The sequence below is a fragment of the Astatotilapia calliptera genome, chromosome 16 (assembly GCF_964374335.1).
Source record: "Astatotilapia calliptera chromosome 16, fAstCal68.1, whole genome shotgun sequence".
Lineage (NCBI taxonomy): Eukaryota > Metazoa > Chordata > Actinopteri > Cichliformes > Cichlidae > Astatotilapia > Astatotilapia calliptera.
The window spans coordinates 12,810,048-12,827,494 of record NC_137437.1 but is presented as its reverse complement, the minus strand read 5'-3'; the positions used below and the strand labels follow the sequence as shown (position 1 = coordinate 12,827,494).

Sequence of the window (17,447 nt, the reverse complement as noted above, 5' to 3'; positions counted from 1 at the left end):
ACTGCATTCACAATAAATAAATAAATAAAACCCCATTTCATCATTAAAGGTGAGATAAAGATGGTTAATCAGCTCTACAATTAAGCAAACAGGACGATGACGCTACCTCGTATAGGTGTGAATATCAATTCTTGCCCTATTAGTCTGATACACTTCATCTCATAATCAATCATAATCTTCTAATTATGGCTGTCAATTCCTAATAGCTAAAGTGCTATAGTTAATTTACTTAAATATGAATAAATACAAGCTAAAAATGTCTCCTGTTACAGGGCATGATGTATAATTATGATCTTTTATCTTCATTATACCATATATTAGATAACGTCTCCAGTTTCTCATTGGGAAATGCAGTGTCCTTCCATTTATTGTTTTTTTTATTATTATCTCTTTTATTGGGACAGCTGTTGAACATAACACGTAATTTGCCTTTTTACATTTTCTTTGCTGTCACATTTTAACTTATAATAGAAAAATGAAGAAGACGGAAAAAGAAGAGAAAAGAAAAGAAGAAAAAAACAAAAACAAACAAAAACACCCCCCCCCCCAAAAAAACAAAACAACAACAAACAAACAAAAAAACAAAAACAAACAAACAAACAAAAAAAACTAGGGTTAGGAGGAGGCAGCAGGGCAGGTAGGTTTACGTAGAACTCAGGGTTGTAACATCATACACAAAATCACACCTCATATGCTTAACATAGTCTGTCCATTTAGACCATATTCCGTAGAATGTATCCCTCTGAAGTTTAAGAGAAAATGACACTTTTTCCATCGTATAGATCTCTTGTACAGAATGTATCCAGTCTTCTATCGTTGGTGGTTCAGGCTTAAGCCATCTTCTCGTAAGAGGCTTTTTACTTGCGGCCAGAAGGATATACAGGAGTCTTCTGTCGTTGGAATTCAGTTTATCCACTGGTGCATTGCACAAAAACATGGTCTCAAAAGTTGAAGGAAAAACAAATGAAAAAACATTTTGTAAATGATCATGGATTAGAGACCAATACTGGCGAATATCTTTACAGTCCCAAAAGATGTGGAAACGGTTGGCTCCATCTCCCCCACATCTCCAACATTTATCACCAATTCCTTGATATCTTTGTTGAGCAGGGGTAATGAAAAATCTCATAATGCTTTTCCAGCAAAATTCACGCCAAACATTAGACCCAGTGGTAGCCCACTGTATCTTGCATGCGTGAGCCCAACACTTCTCTGTAATTGTCAAATTACCCTCCTTTTCCCACTTCGCTTTAATATACAGAGTTCTGTCGTTTTTACACCACCGGATGCTGTTATATAATTTAGAAATAATTTTACTTTGCACTTCAGATTTGGTTAGTAATAAGAATGTTTCTACAAATTGTAATTCGTTTAGGTTCACTTTTAAGTTTTGATTAAAATAATTTCTGATCTGTAGATATGTAAAAAAATCATCAGATCCCAAGTCATGTTTACTCCTTAAAGATTCAAAGCTTTGAAATGCAGAATCAGAACAAAGAGCCTACTACAACTATTGGGCCGCAAAAAGATCACAGGAAACAGAATTAAACAGAATAAAATGTAAACATTTTAAAAAAAACTTTTTTGGTCTTTTTTTCATTTGTTTTCTCACCCACATGTAAGCTAAAACATAAACGGCTCAAACAGGGGTTAGATACACAAAAAACACATCTGATGATTTTACACAGGCTTGTCCAGACAGCAGATTTCAGTCTGGCAAACTGTATTGGATTTATCAGTGTCCTGATAAGATGTAGTCATACTCCACAGTCAACTACAAGAGCCAATTTCACACTGAAAAAAAAAACGAAATTCTGAAAAGATAAAGCTTTAGTCTGTTAGCATGACATGTTACTTTTTCCTCCAAATTAAAAAAAAAACGCACACTGCAGCATTAGGGAGCGTACCCGGGGTGGGGGTGTGGGGTTAATTGTGTCACAATGGAACTGTGTGTGCGTGTGTGTGCGTGTGTGTGATGTCAAGTTTTAGGTGGTCTCAACACAAGATAACTTCTCCATTACAACACCAGCTGCTTCTAGATACAGAAAGAAAAACACCCACAGTCTGTCTGTCTGACACCACCACCACGTCTACTCAACACCATGACAACCCATCACCATGGACACTGACCTGTGGGGTTCTCCGGGATGATAGGCGTCCAGGTCAGTTTGGTTCGGGTGAGCAGGACGTCGTGACTCTTCTTGCCCAGTTTGAAGATCCCGTGCAGCACAACGCACTCACTGACACTGACACACAATAAACACACACAGTTTACTTTGTCCAATAGGAAGTCATAGATATCAATCATGTCAATAATTATATATAACAAATGTTTATAATTGGCAAAGTGAAGAACAAGTTGATTCATCATTTTACGGCTTAGTCTGTTAGGCTTTAAAATGTCAGAAAATAAATGGAAATTAGTGAAAATGGTGAATACAAGAGTTTACGATAGCCCAGGTAAAGGTTTCTATGGCCAATAACTCAAAATGAGGTTGTCCAAAAAAAAAAAAAAAAAAGTCGATTCCCAGACTATAATTGATACCAAAAATTACTATTGGATTAGACACTTTTGCAACACTATTGATACAAACATTGTCATCTTTGGCTCCTCCAGCTGACACACAACTTCATCCAACTGTCCATCCATCCATCACACAGCCTGTCCCCTAGCTGAAGTTCACAACACTGAACAACACTTTGGGGACTTTAAAGGTCAGTAAGGCTCCCGTTTCAACAAAATTTAGGTACCGAACAGTTATCGTAAACGTTAACCTGGCACACACACACACATCACTGTTAGCTAGTTTCATCAGCAGTTACCTGATAGCCACAAACCCAACCTTAGGGGGTCTCAAGCAAGTGCACTCCAAACACGATGTCACGCCAAAAGATGATTACTAACGTCTGACAATTTGTATATGTTTTCTATGTCTAATAACCTTCTTTATATATCGGTAAATAGGCTGTGTAAACAGGATTTATGAAGAGGTTATATATAACACTATAGTGATTATTGCAGATGTATCTCTGTATGTCTGATTGTACGTTCCCTTTCTCCTCTTAGACAAGTAACAAAACTTGAAACTTTGCATACACATTGCCTCAGGCACCATGAGTGACAACATCTGTCTTGCGTTTACAAATGTTTTATATAAATCCCACAATTTTAGATATTTGTACATTTCACTGTTCAACTGAGCACTGAATGTAATGTCAGAGTAGAATGGTGTGTCACAATATAATATATCATACTATAATGATCGTGGCATATGTAAGTATGCTTGTATGCTTCCTGTCTCCTGCATGTAGCACGGGGGTTTACTAGTTAAATTTTTTTTTTTAAATACCTGTTTTGCACTTTGCCAAAAAACTGGCTGCAGCTTTTGCTTGAAACAGAAATGTTCTTTCTGGACTCAAAATGATTTTATATCATTCAAGACAGAAATATTTGATAAATTATAACAAGTCTTCAACAAGTCTTTTACAGCAGTTACAGAAAATAATTTTTTGGCAAAAACTGGCAACTGCTTGCTAGCAGATGATCACTTTTTGGCATGACATTGGTCCCAAGCCTGAATAGTCGGGAGAGCTGTGTCAGGACCAAATCAAACATGCGGACCTATCTGCTGTGGCAACCTCTGTAAAATGAGAGAGCAGCCGAAGGTACTTTTATCCGATAGCCACATTATCCATTATTAGCTAGCTGCTACCACTATTATCATTAAGGTAGCAGCTAGCCGCTGTGGCTAATCGCAAAATGGTAACATTAATGTAGGAGCAGAAATGATCAGTCTTGACCATTTATAACTTTATAAAAGATGGTCTTATTCTAACAGGATAATATTTGTGTCTAAAAACTGTTATGTTAGTCATAAAGTTTGAAGCTGAGAAAAGTATACATTGAGTTAGAAACAGTGGCAACCTATCTTACTAACAATTTCTTCAACAACCAAAACATGGAGCCAAATCACTAAAAACCCAGCAAATATATATACATAACAGTACAGTGGTGTTTATATTTTTTTGCACTACAAGTACTGTTGTCACCGATATTATTGTTTGTATTTTTCTAACCTTTATTTTTAAAAATGCATCTAAATGTTTTGTCTTTTTGTCTTGAAATTCAAGTATTGGGACAACTTTAGTATGAACACAGAGATATTAAGTATATAGACACAGACCTAAAATTCTCATATTTGACACAGAAAAATGTTTTTTTGGGGGCGGGGTTCCAAAAAGAATTACTACTGCTACAGATCTCTGAGCATGTTTCTGCTCAGATGTCTTGCTGTCCTTACAGGAACTAAACATCTGCAATCCCAAATTCTGTTCATTTGAACTGCATGACAGCCAAGCAATCCTCCCTATGATACACCTTTTTCAATAATCTTGGATAGAGTTTACTTGTATGTATTACATTTGTCACGTAGAACCAGTCGCAAAGTATGAAGTATAAACCATACTTCATACTGGACTTTTACCTGACGACACAACTTCCAGGGAATAAACTGCACGATGTATGAACAGAGTGTGAAAAGCTACTAGTGTCACTGCACTTTCTTTTTTTTTTTTTAGATGTGTCACCTCTAATATAAAACATGTTTATGTTTAGTAAACATAACAGCACACTTCATATCATTTTACTCTATAAGTGTTTGTCACATATCTGTATTTTTATTGTTTATAATAAAGTTTTATGTGATCTGCCCCAGGAATACAGATGTGAATTAGCAGTTTTACTATAATCTGGCATGTTTAGATTTTTGTCCCTGTTAAATAAAAGAAAGAAAGACAGAAAAAAGTCTATTTCAATGCAATATTAATTCTGTAACTTTATTGTTAATGCGTTCTAGATCCTTCCCCGGGAAATTGTGAATTGTACATCATTTTTGTAAATTCTGATGAATGCTCATCAACCTTTTCATCAACCTTATTTGTACCTTTTCATCATTATTTATTCTTTATTTCTACAAATGACAACACAAACATCAGGCAAGGTTCAGAATATAATGGAAGATAATGCAGTGTGACTCTCAGGCATTCTGCTCTGCTTTAAAATAGCTTTTCTAATTTAATAACCCGCTGAGTGTATATACAGACAGGAGCTACTCTTTAGTCTTTCTTTGTGTTTGCTAATTCTATGTTATCTGTTTGAGGAAGTAACCTGATTAAATATGCAAACAAGGGGACTGATTATCAGACTTTCTCTGAAAAGTGCTCTAATATCAAACTTCCTCTCTAGCTCCTCTTTGAACCCTTAAGCTAAATTGATTCAATAATGAATAAAAACTAAGAAAAAACAAGTCTGTGGTGAAAACCAAAGATATGCACCAAGTACCAAGACGTTTTGAAAACAAGAATTAGTTTGGTATGAAGTTGTGAGCCAAACAATTATTATTTATGTCGACATACTTCATCTCCCTTTATGAAACATAGTGGGAGTGTACCAATTGCTGTCCATCAATCATAGCTTGCTAGCAGGATTAAAATGTGTCACTTGCATGCAATTTCGCTTTTCTTCATAGAAATTTATTTTCATTTATTTTATTGAGCATAAACAGTTTAGAGTCTGTTCATAACCACAGTGCACAGCCATGTGCTTTGCAAGGTCAATTAGTCCATTTTAAATTGTTTTTTATGTTTAATATGTATCATTTGGGTTGCGGGAAATAGTACCTCAATAACATGTCTAAACCGGAAGAGTAACAGTTGCACGTTGGCACAATCGTTTATTTATTTATTGACTTTGTAAGGATTTAACTGCTGTGCTTTTACTTTGAAAAGCTTCCTGAAGAGACGGGTTTTGACTACGAGTAGTCGGTTCTTTCTCTCCTCTGCTATGTCACTTTATTGTATGAACCGAGACACGTGTGGGTCCAAAACGGGTTCTGTGTATAACGCGACCCTGGAGGAAACCCACAAGAACCACTCACCTCTGCACCTCCTGCTCAAACTCCACCTGCTCCTCTCCTTCCCGCTGCTCCTTCTTCTTTTTCCCACTCCGCTTCGTTTTCTTCTTCTTCTTCGTACTCTCTCGCTGTTCTCTCTGCGGCAGCTCCTCGGGCTCCGACATATCTACTGTTTATTTACGCACGAGCAAATAAACAAAAAACAAACAAACAATAACAACAAAAACTCTACCGTTATGAGTTTGATACCCTCTGATAAACACGCAGTAAGCTGATGACGGTGTATTTCCGGGTCTTGTCGCTATGGCAACAGGCAGCGGCTTTAGTTTAGCGGACTGGCACAGTTCGAGCACGCGGCAGATTCACTGGTGTGTAATCAACAAGCGCGCGCGCGCACCTGTGTGAGCTTCAAAACTCAGGTTTGTTTAGTGTGAATGTGATTGGCAGTCCAAATTTTTTAATTATATTTATAGGAGTCACTGGAGACCAAAATATAATTAACATTGCAGGCTAAACAGCAGAACAATTATTTAAAAAAGGTAGACCTTACCTTTGACACCTTAAATTGCGTTAAGATATTTCAAGAGTTTGGTATTTTATGTTTCCATGTTGTTTTATTTTTCGATTTTTATTTTTCACTGTTTTTAAAACTGGGAATCAGTAAGCTAGCACTGTCGCAGGCTAGCTAGACTGATTGCAATTGTAATGTACTACATGACAGTTAAGGAGGATTTAAACTTTTATTTTATGTAAAGTTAGCATTTTAATCTATTGTGTTTTCACATCTATAGGTGTTTAATCTGTTCCAAAACAGGTGATACATCTGGCCAATAAGCCAACTAAACATTCTCATGTGTTTGTAGTTACAGACTTGGAGTTCACTTGGAGAAAACACAGACATTCTAGCACCTCTAAAACTCACTAATTAATATGTATATTAGCATATCTTGCTAATTTAATCTATACACAAACATAGATTTGCAGCTAATTTCTGACCACAATATGGTATGATAATATAACTTTCATGTATAATGGAACCAGTGGAAGTGATTCGTCTCTTAATAGATGCTTTCACTCTGTCATCTTCTCCAGTAACTAAAGACACAAATAAAAGCTGCGTTTAGATCATCCCTCATACTAAGAGACAAATAGTATATTTAGCAAAAGCCAGTTAACAGCAAACAGAACATAAAGCATCAATACTTTTGAAATGACTGGCTGCATTTTGATCCATCCATCCATCCAATTAATTATAGTCAAGGCATGAGTCCCCCTATATGCTATAATAGACGGCCAATCAAAGAGGAAAGTGACTCTGGTATAAACACCATATTATGAGCCACAACACAAACGTGTGTGTGTGTTGCTGACAGATGGCTGAGTTAAAGCTGCATTAATCAGTGTTATGATCAGCCAACAGACTGAAACTCAAAACCACTATCACAAAGACTTGTGCTAATACTGTTAATTAATAATACTGATAATACAGCTGCTGCTGCTAAAGCGAAAGCTACCTTCTGAGTGTAATAACGCATTTGTAGTTTCACTGTGAGCAACTTACACAAGCAGCCGTCATTGAGGTTTTTTCCAGAGCTCCACATTTGCCTTCACAATGTCCCTTTACTGGAAGCATGATTATTTTGAAGTGAGGTTTTCAGAGCTTCCAGATATTTAGGATCCGTACCAATAATTACAACTTCCACTGTTTGACTGTTGAAAAGAGCCTTTGCCACATGTTTTTACCCTTTCTCTGATTTTCTACCTGCTTTTACATCGTCCTGTCTAATGAAAGTAAAAAAAAAAAACCAAACATATTTTTTACTTATATAATCTTTTCTTTGTGGTTTAAATTCTGTAGTTCTGACCAGGATTTATTCATGCTTTAGTTGAAGTTTCTCTCATTATTATTCCATTTATTCCACCAACAGGAAGGCTAAATGGTGGGATATGGCCACCATATTGTCCCTGTTGACTTACACACACACACACACACACACACCAATACTCAGCAGGACAGCAGTGTGTGGAGGGGGGCTCTCATGCATAAACAAGATCATTTTCATAAATTAAAATCTTGCTTGCAGAACGAACATCTGTGCCCTTCACACACACACACGCACACACACACACACACACACACACACACACACACACACACACACACACACACACACACACACACACACACACACACACACACACAAACACAGAGAGAGAGAGAGAGACTGTAATCTGAGTTTTGTCCTTTATTTGGCATGATAATGTCATTAGCATGATTTCCTCTTGAAGGAGATATGAATTTCTCCCTTGTGTGTTTAGTGTTGTGCAAGGAGCCTAAACACAGCGGTCAATGCAAAATTTGTGACGTTATTATGACATCAGATCTTGTGGGAATTTTTCAAGAATACTCGCATAGCTGCGAGCAGCCAATTTCTTCCTCTTCAGGCTAAGCACTCATTACATTGCATTGAAAAAACACCTAACCTCAGTTTAAACCCCTTAAACAGCAACCTTATAAGAACTCAGATTTCAGGATGTTGATTTGGTTTCCAAAATTTAACCTTCAGTGTTTTTGTCTAGACCAAGGATGTCAAACTCTTTAAAAATGTGGGCCACTTCACATCAAAGTTGGTTAAACCAGTGAAACTACAGTAAACGTATAACCTTACAGAGAAGGTTCTGGTTAGTCATCGCTCAGACAGTCCTGTAATTCCAAATTTTTAAATATAAAGTTTTCAGTAATTTACAGAAGCCTTGTACTTTGATGTAGTATAGATACAATGGGGGATGGAAGTATTTGTCAATAGGAAAATGTGTATAACTTGTGAAAATACTGTTAAAAGTCCCAAATCTATGCACTTCTACACATTTTATAAACCTGTCCAGTGGCCTGGGTTGTAGTCTTTTGCCTGATCTTATGTTTGGCACCCCTGGTCTAGACTTTCTGAAACTGAAGGGTGTTTCCAACAGAAAAGACTAAGAAAACAAAAGATTATTCACATTAATTAGGCTGAATAAATTCTTAAAAATACATCAATATATATATAATGATGTATTTCATTTGAGGTATCTACCCACTAGCCACTTTTATTAGGTATGTATTGCTAGTACTGTGTTGGACCCCCCTTTTATCTTCAGGACTGGCACAAATATGTAAAAACTCCTCAGAGATATTAGCCCATGTTGGCAGGACAGCATCATACATTTGCAGCAGATTTGTCAGATCCATCTTTATGACATTAATCTCCCGATCCAGCACATCCTAAAGGTGCTCTGTTAGATTGAGATCTGGTGACTGTGGTGGCCATGCTGATGCTTGGTTTGAACTTTAGCAGGTCATCTTGAAAATGTCTAAATTGCTAGATGCATGGAGTTGCTGCTAATATGGCTGATATTTCCATTAACGAGCAGTTTAACAGTATATACCTTATAAAGTAACCACTAAGTATTATATACTGCTCTAAAACAACAGCAGGACCAAAACTGGCATGTTATTTGTATCTAATGACATTGTGTTTATTTGTTTTGTTGTCTTTCTGCACATAATGAGAGTCTCTGAGACGGATCACATTGAATCCCTTTTAATAAAAGGTATTTATAAACATCTATCTTATAAAATATGAACAAGAGTCACATGAAATGTTAACAGAACACTACAGGAATGTTATAAAAAGCAAAAAGTAAAAATCACATAAACACTTCAGCTCATCACCGGCCCATCACCGGCCCAACACTGCCTCACACACTGACCCAAAAATAGAGAAATCTTTATTCTTTCAACATTTGGAATTATTATACTGAGGGTCACTCAGATTTTTAACTAAATTGCATAGTTTACTCCAGATTATTGCTCATTGATTATTGATTATTTTTAAGTGATAATATGGATAATAACGAGACATTCAGAGAGCGTCTCCCGCAGGATGAAGTGCTACAAAGAAGGTTACATCAAGGTGACATCTTTGCGACGTCGCCGTTGTCAGGATGAGTCGCAGAGCCTGACGCAGACAGAAAGAAAAAAAGCAAGGACAGACAGAAAGACAGCTTTAAAACGATAGAAGTACACAAGACTGTCTTTCCATACAAAGGTCTCTCTGTCTTCATCAGTCTCTCAGTCCTTCGTCCTCTTCTTCCTCAGGAGTCATGGAAGATGGCGTTCAGCTGGGCGTTCATCAGCCGCTCGTGGTGTGAGTGTCCGTCAAAGCCCATCAGCCCGTCCACTTGTAGGTCACCACAGCGTGGGTTGGAACCCCCGCTGCCATAGATGGCAGGGTGTCCTCCAGCTCCCCCGCCTCCATAGTGCACACTGAAGGAGAAGCTCTTGTCGTAATCGGTGGCTGCGACGGCCTCGTGCTTGAAGGACGAAGAGAAGTTCCCGTTGATGCTGAGCGGTGGGCTGAGCGGCGGGTCAAACGCCGGGCCGTCCGACACGAGGACGCCATCAAAGAAGGGCTCCAGTGGGCCGTAGGGTTGACCTTTGACCTGGTGGAAGATGTGAGAGGGGTCCATGGTGCCGTAGGGAGGGCTGGGCAGGCCGGCCGTAAGCCCGGGGCTCTGGTAGGGAAAATGTCCGGGGTAGGAACTGGCACCGACAGGGGGAAGGTGAGCCGGTAGGTCTGGAGTCTGCTCTGGCAGGAACGTCCGAGGGTTAAGCTGCAGGCAGCCCGCCACCAGATTAGTGGTCGGCTGAGACAGACCTGACAATAGAAGGACAATGATTAGTTAATACTGATCAATACATGCTGGTCATTGTTTCTTTATAGCATTAAATAGTTAATAATTAGTGCTTGTCAATACTTGTTAATGACTATAAACACAGTTTATTGGTATCAGTCTATTGTCACGAGGTTCATTTATACATGTTAATAAATAAAACCTGCTATTAACCTGCTATTAAATGTAATAGAAGCACTAGTTAACTAATCATCCATGTACTGTAATATTGTTTTTTATTAAGTTGTTTTTAAATATTATAACTGTATGCTGTAATAGCTGTTAATAAATGCCAGTACATAATAATTAATGCTATTTTTTGAGAATCTTAAAATTGTGACTAATTAACTAATTTTATTATTTTATGTAAAAAAAAAAAAACACAAGCAAACAAAACGCAGAGATGTTATGCCAAAATTTAGTTCCATAATGACACCTACAAGGTTATTTTTAAAAAATCTAATTAGTACTGCTGTTTGCAGTCAAGTAATTTCTCTTTTTTTAAACACATACAGGGCTAGTTTAATAGACATAATCTTATACATGAAATCAGATGACCTCATCCCAGAAAAATCTGCATGCATCCACCAGTAAACTATGAATAAGTAGATGAACCAATGAGCTAAATGTGGCTTGTAAAAAAACCTCAAACCTCACGAAACACATTCACCCGAGACATTATACATTTATCGAACTAATTTCTTTATGAAAACTTTTCAGGAATTTTGTTATTTTGCATTACACGTATTGACGACTTCACCTCGTTGAACCACACTCATTCATTAGAAAAACTACCTACTCATGAGACATCATTAATTTTACCTGTGCTGCTCCTACTGTGACGCTTATAAATATCTGTTGTAAAAAAGCTGTATTACAGTCTCAACCATCAGCTAAACTGTCACACTAAAGAGTGTAAGGAGTACACATGCTCATTGTGCCCAATGGGAAAACGCTTCCTGGGTAAAAATCCTTGTTGTCCCTTTATGTTTCATAATCAGAGACCAGACTGGGTCAGCCTTCGGTCCAGTCCATTGTAGTCTGTTAATGTTAGGTGGGATTTACCTTTGCAGAGTGCCTGGACGAAGCTCATGAGGTCAGGTGCCTTTCCAGAGCGCAGTATCTCGCTCAGGGCCCAGATGTAGTTCTTGGCGAGGCGCAGTGTCTCAATTTTTGATAGTTTCTGCGTTTTGGAGTAACAGGGGACGACTTTTCGCAGACTCTCCAGGGCATCGTTCAGGCCGTGCATGCGGTTTCTTTCCCGGGCGTTAGCCTTCATCCGACGGACCTTAAACCTCCAAAATACATGAAGCAGATTCATTGTTAGCTGGGTTATCTCTCATTTCCTCTGAAACATCTTAGTAGTGTTCGTTTTTATTCAGTAACCTTTTGCATAAGTTTGCAAACAATTGTATGTAGATGTAAAACGTTGCATGTTGTCTCACATTGATTTTACTCTGTGTTCTGGTATTTTGCAAGCACTTACTGATCAAATGTACGTAACAATTTTCTGCTAATCAAAATCTGAACAAAAACATGTTTCCAGAGAAAATTGTGGCAGATGGCTTGATTCAATATAAGCTCCAACACAGAGCCGCCTGTAGTGACAGGTTCAGTGAGGGACTTCATTAAACTGTGGGAGGAACCTGTGAAAATGACCCCCAGCACATTTCTTTGTTCCCCCTATTTATTTATGTATCCAGTTATGTTTCTATTTAATTTGTAAGCTATAAGTTGCTATTTCTTCAATGATTCAGCACACACACACAGAGCCTTTTGACATCAGCTGTGTGTGTGCTGAGGATGAGACTAAGTACATGCTAAAGCAATTATTGTGCATACAGAATGAATGTTGATGATTGACATGCCCTGTAAGTTTTAACAAATGCCCACATCTATCTTACTCCTAAACAGCACTGCACAAAATGACAGAAACGTCTCTTGACTGAAAACGCAGAATCGGCATTCGTTTGGAAAGTTGCCTTACAAAGGACATTTTAAATGAGCACAGTTTAGTCACTAAATTTGTGAGTCTTATTTCATTTTCTTTCCTTATAGTTTGAAAAATTTGAAGTATTTTCTATTAGATGTCACTGTACACAGACACACTTTTAGGACGCCAATGTTCTTAGTTTCCCGGTGCCGTGTTTGTGTCTGCAAAGTAAATGTTAATACTATGTGATTAAAAAAAAAAATTCTTTGGTTAAAGATGAATCCTGTTCATGTCTATAATTTCCTGCATTTAGAGCTAAGACTAAGTTAGAGCTTTAAAAGAAAATTACATGTATGTGAGCCAAAACACTGACCTTCATTATAAAGCATAAATCTATCTATCGATCTCTACAAGTGTGATCATAAAAAAATGCAGAAAACTACAAAATTAAAACTAGAATTTCAACCATCCTTTGAATATTTTTATTCCTGTTAAGCGGTTTTGTGTCTTTTTAATAGTTTAATCCAATGCAAGTGATTTCTACTGAATGGGTCCTGCTTTACAGAGGTTGAACCTTGTGAGACTTCCGCTAGTGCAACTTTGGATTTTTAATGTTTAACTTGAAAGTGTTGCTTTCACATCACACTGAGAGCAAGCAGAGGAAAAGAGAATCTACCTCTGCAGACGAGCCTTTGTCATCTTCTTCTTCTTGGGCCCTCGCCTTTTGGGTTTGCTCTCCCCGTCTTCTTCTTCTTCCTCCTCTTCCTCCTCTTCATCATCCTCCTCATCCTCCTCTAGATGATGGAGGCGGTCCTCCTCCTCCTCCCCTCCTCCACCTGTAACTCCTTCTGCACTCCTCTCTCTTTCTGCAGGGCTGCAGAGCTCCTGCTGCTCATCCGACTCCACTGACATCTGCTCCTCCAGCACAGACCTCGTCATAATGCTGATTTCTGATGGAAAACAATTTTAGCTGATATTAAAGAATAATAAAACACTCCTGCAAGTTTGCTGTCACACTTAAGCTTAACAGAACAGAGAACAATTAACAGTTTGGGATTTTAAGATTTAGTCCCTGACTTTAGAACATTTGGGTAGAATTTTATTTAGACGGTCTTTATTTAAATAAAACAGAACAAAGACGATGAAATTAAAGGAGCAATTGGACATTTTAATTTACCCGCTGAAAGACACAAAGAAAGATCCTCTATTGAACCGAATCCAATATTAAATATAAATGCCAAATATAAACATAAAATGTGCAGACAAAGGTACCATCTCTACAGAAGAAAAAAGAATGTAATAAAAGAAAACTGCGGTGTTAAGAATGGCTGCACAATTAGCTACAAGGCGTGTTTTCATATTTAGATATTAGAATGTGTCGGTAACACCCGCGCAAAGGATCGCAAACTGCCTCCAGAGAGACGCAATCACGTCTCTGTTCAGAATTTTTTTTAATGATTTAACAGAAAGCGTTTAAAATATATCGAAACTCTAAATAAATATATATATAAAAAAAAACATTTAAAGTATTTAACAAAGTGTGCGAAATGCGAAAGGCATTGTGTTACAGCTTATTGATAAAAAGTGTAGTTTTTTATAAGGCGAAGTTACAATAATAATAGTGATAAAATAATAATAATACTAAGACTTTCTTTCTGCTGACTGGTTCCGTTAATCAGAATCAGAATACTTTATTGATCCCTGGGGGAAATTATTTAGTTTAACAGACCGACAGACGGCTGCAGGTGAGCAGACATTCGGTACTAACACGAATATAAAATACAATCGAAACTCAAAGGATTAATAATTAAATTACGTTTTTTATTTTAGGAAAAAGTGTGTAACAGATTGGTCAACAAACAGGATAAAAACTCAAATATATAATATATAAACCAAAAAAAAAAGAAAAAAGGAAACTGTTTTTAATTATTACAAAACAAAAATTACAGGCTTTTGCTTTTGTTTTTTTAAACTGTCCTTTCTAATTGTCTATACATTAGATGAGAGGAAATAGGCTATTTTATTCATTGGTAAGTGAAGTGATCATTAACGTTCTAATAATTAATTAAAAAATAATTTAAAAAAATTAATCACAAATAAGAAACCATATTCATCATTCCCAAGGTCAGACAACGCCGAGACCCAGCAACCAGAGGAATTCGCATATTGATTATTATTCAGTTATGAACCTACCTGCTGTAATGAGCCGCTGTATGTCAGATCGCACACATCCCGCGCGCTCTGTCTGCGTGTCCGTGCGTGATTGTGCGTGATCTGCTATGAGGTTTCTGAGGTGTGTGTGGGATGCTGCTGGTTTTATACTCAGTACACACACGCAGCGGGGTTTGGTGGGGGTAATTAGCATATTGAGGCCCCGCCCTCCTGGCACGCGCCATATGGTGCTTGCGTCATTAAAACGGCCTCGGGGATCACGTGACAAATCTTCCATTTGTGCCATCCAGTCTCTCTCTTTCTCCCTCTCTCTGTCTTTTGTGAGGTGAGTTGACCATCTGTCGCCACAACATCTACGCATGCGTAGATTTAAACTTACTGCTGGAAGGCAAGTGTTGCATGTGATGATTGAGGTCACTATAGGCCTCAAAGACTTATCATTGCTGTCTGTTTTTAAACGTAAATGATTTGTAAATGATTAGGCGACAGCTTCTCACCTGTGGCTCTGAATCACAGCTTACTTGTCTGACAGGTAACAACATCTTGAGCTGTTGAAATGTGACTGACCCCGTCTCTTTCTCATGAATAATTAACAAAAATACTTCCAATCTCCTGCTGAGGAGATACTCATAGATGGGTCCTAGTGCTGTTTGATTCTTTATGTATATAATAAACATGTAGAGGAAAGACTCAATAGCTGTAAGAACGAACAAAACTTGTGTGCCTGTAAATATTTTGTCTGTACCTGGATTACTTGTATTCAGATTACTGTTGAGTTTAAATTTTCTGTCCTTTTCCATCCATTCATCCATTTTGTGCCACTTATCCAGATCTGGGATTTCCTCCCCCCAGTTATCTCCTTCAGCTCTTTGCACTGAGGGGCATCGCGGCACTTCCAGGCCAGCTCAGACCTTCCCTACAGCATGCCTTGGATTTGCCCCTGGGTCTCCACGCAGCCGGAGATCCCTGAAACACCTGGGAAGCATCCAGGAAGCATCCTGGTAAGATGCTCAGTGTGGAAAAGTAGCAGCTCTCCTCTAAACCCCTCTGAAGTAACAAAGGGCCTCTTTGCCACTTGTATCTGTAAACTCATTCCTTTGGTCACACAACGAGTCATTCAACAAGTTCACTTTATATTCTTTCTTCTCCACAACAGACCCACATTACTGTTCAGTAACATAGTCAACGTCTTACTCTATAAAGCCAGTTAGTTTGTAGAGCTAAGTGAACGCGATACAACTCAGTATAAATGGAAATCTTTTAAAATTGTTTTTTAAAAGGCGTGTGTACAGACCTGCAACTGTGGCACATGAACTTGATCCAATCAGTTCAATCAGGACAACATGTTATACTAGTTCTTCAGGGCCTTAATGATGAGGCTTGATCAGACGTACATGACCGTGACTCTCTACAGAAATATAATATAACATAATAATATTGCCATGTTCATCTACGATGTCAGAGGTTTATTATGACTCATGGCTAGTGATAGTGCTTTCGAATGCAACAGTCTTAATGAGAGCTTAGAAGGACATGAGGAGGCTGAGATGGTAAATGGCCTGTATTTGTATAGCACCTTACTAGTCCCTAAGGACCCCAAGGCGCTTTACACATCCAGTCATCCACCCATTCACACACACTGGTGATGGCAAGCTACATTGCAGCCACAGCCACCCTGGGGCGCACTGACAGAGGCAAGGCTGTCGGACACTGGCGCCACCGGGCCCCCTGGCCACCACCAGTAGACAACGGCCCAAGGACACAACGACCGAGACTGTCCAAGCCGGGGCTCGAACCGGCAACCTTCCGATTACATGGTGAACTCCCAACTCTTGAGGGACAATCGCCCCCCAAGATGTCGGGTATTGAGGTTGGAGGAATTGTCTTGTCACTTGAACAATCTGGAGCAACATTAGAAATGTCTTTAAAAATTTCTGCCTTTATCCCTGTTTTAAACAGTTACTGCGTCTCCCCTCTTTGTCTTAAGAACAATGTTCTTAAGACCAACTTTTATGGGCCACCTTTTTCTTCAAAGGTGGCCCATAAAAGTATCTTCTAGCATTAGGTCAGTCTTGGTCAAACATAATCATAGGGAATGTTTCCACTACATGCTTGACAAAGTCAATAGAGAACAGAAGAAGAGCTGGAGGAAACCAGTAGGCCAATAAGAAAAAAGCAGAGGACTTTGGACCAGGCTGCTGTGCGGTAAAGACGCTGCTATGGTGATGATAGAATGGTTGCTAGGTGGTTACCCAGTAACTGTGGAGGACCTGTGTCTGTCCACCGGTTTGAACCATCTGACAGGTAATGGTTAACACACAATCAATGCTTCAGTCTGTCTGCTGCTTAGTTCAGCTTTAAATAAATATGAAACTTTATCCGATCAGATTTATAGCAGTGATAATAATGAAAAAAAGAATCAAAGTTTTCTCTTTTTCTGCTTGATGGATTTTTATTGCTTTAAATGTATTTTAGTGAGGTCCGCGCTTAGAGTTTTATTGCATTTTAAATGCAGAAGGTGTACTATGTTTACCTGACATGTTCACAGGACGCAGAAGCGACCGAAATGAATGAATTTTCTCTTTGGAGCAAAGCTCACAAACAGCACAGAAACTCACTGTTGAATAATCATCAATATTCCATACTGCCAGGTGTGTGTGGGCGTCTGTGCGTGTATGTAGAAGGTCAGATTGCCTTATTCATGCAAAAAACGCACA

General features: G+C 38.3%; 2 protein-coding genes across 2 annotated transcripts in view; both read right to left on the bottom strand.

Annotated features, from left to right (window-relative positions):
* Nucleotides 1-6,241, bottom strand: part of cerkl (CERK like autophagy regulator) — a 33,348-nt gene extending 27,107 nt beyond the window's left edge. The window contains exons 1-2 of the mRNA XM_026144932.2: nt 5,937-6,241; nt 2,131-2,246 (exon numbers count right to left, since the gene is read on the bottom strand). Of these exons, the coding sequence (XP_026000717.2) occupies nt 2,131-2,246; nt 5,937-6,076 (256 nt within the window). The 5' untranslated portion in view covers nt 6,077-6,241. The remainder of the gene's footprint in view (nt 1-2,130; nt 2,247-5,936) is intronic.
* A 3,236-nt stretch (nt 6,242-9,477) lies between these two features.
* neurod1 (neuronal differentiation 1) lies at nt 9,478-15,022 on the bottom strand. The gene is made up of 4 exons (XM_026144934.2): nt 14,752-15,022; nt 13,235-13,508; nt 11,691-11,920; nt 9,478-10,609 (listed from the first exon to the last, which is right to left on the bottom strand). The coding sequence occupies exons 1-4, from the start codon at nt 15,014-15,016 to the stop codon at nt 10,047-10,049; spliced, it is 1,332 nt and encodes a 443-aa protein (XP_026000719.2). The 5' UTR covers nt 15,017-15,022; the 3' UTR covers nt 9,478-10,046.
* Nucleotides 15,023-17,447: the final 2,425 nt, after the last annotated feature.

Excerpts from the sequence above, each read along its gene's own strand:
- neurod1 (XM_026144934.2), bottom strand. The coding sequence starts at position 15,016 with ATGGCACAAATGGAAGATTTGTCACGTGATCCCCGAGGCCGTTTTAAT. Across the intron at positions 11,921-13,234 it reads ACAAAGGCTCGTCTGCAGAG|GTTTAAGGTCCGTCGGATGA; the intron begins GTAGATTCTCTT and ends TGTATTTTGGAG. Across the intron at positions 10,610-11,690 it reads CGTCCAGGCACTCTGCAAAG|GTCTGTCTCAGCCGACCACT; the intron begins GTAAATCCCACC and ends TTCTATTGTCAG.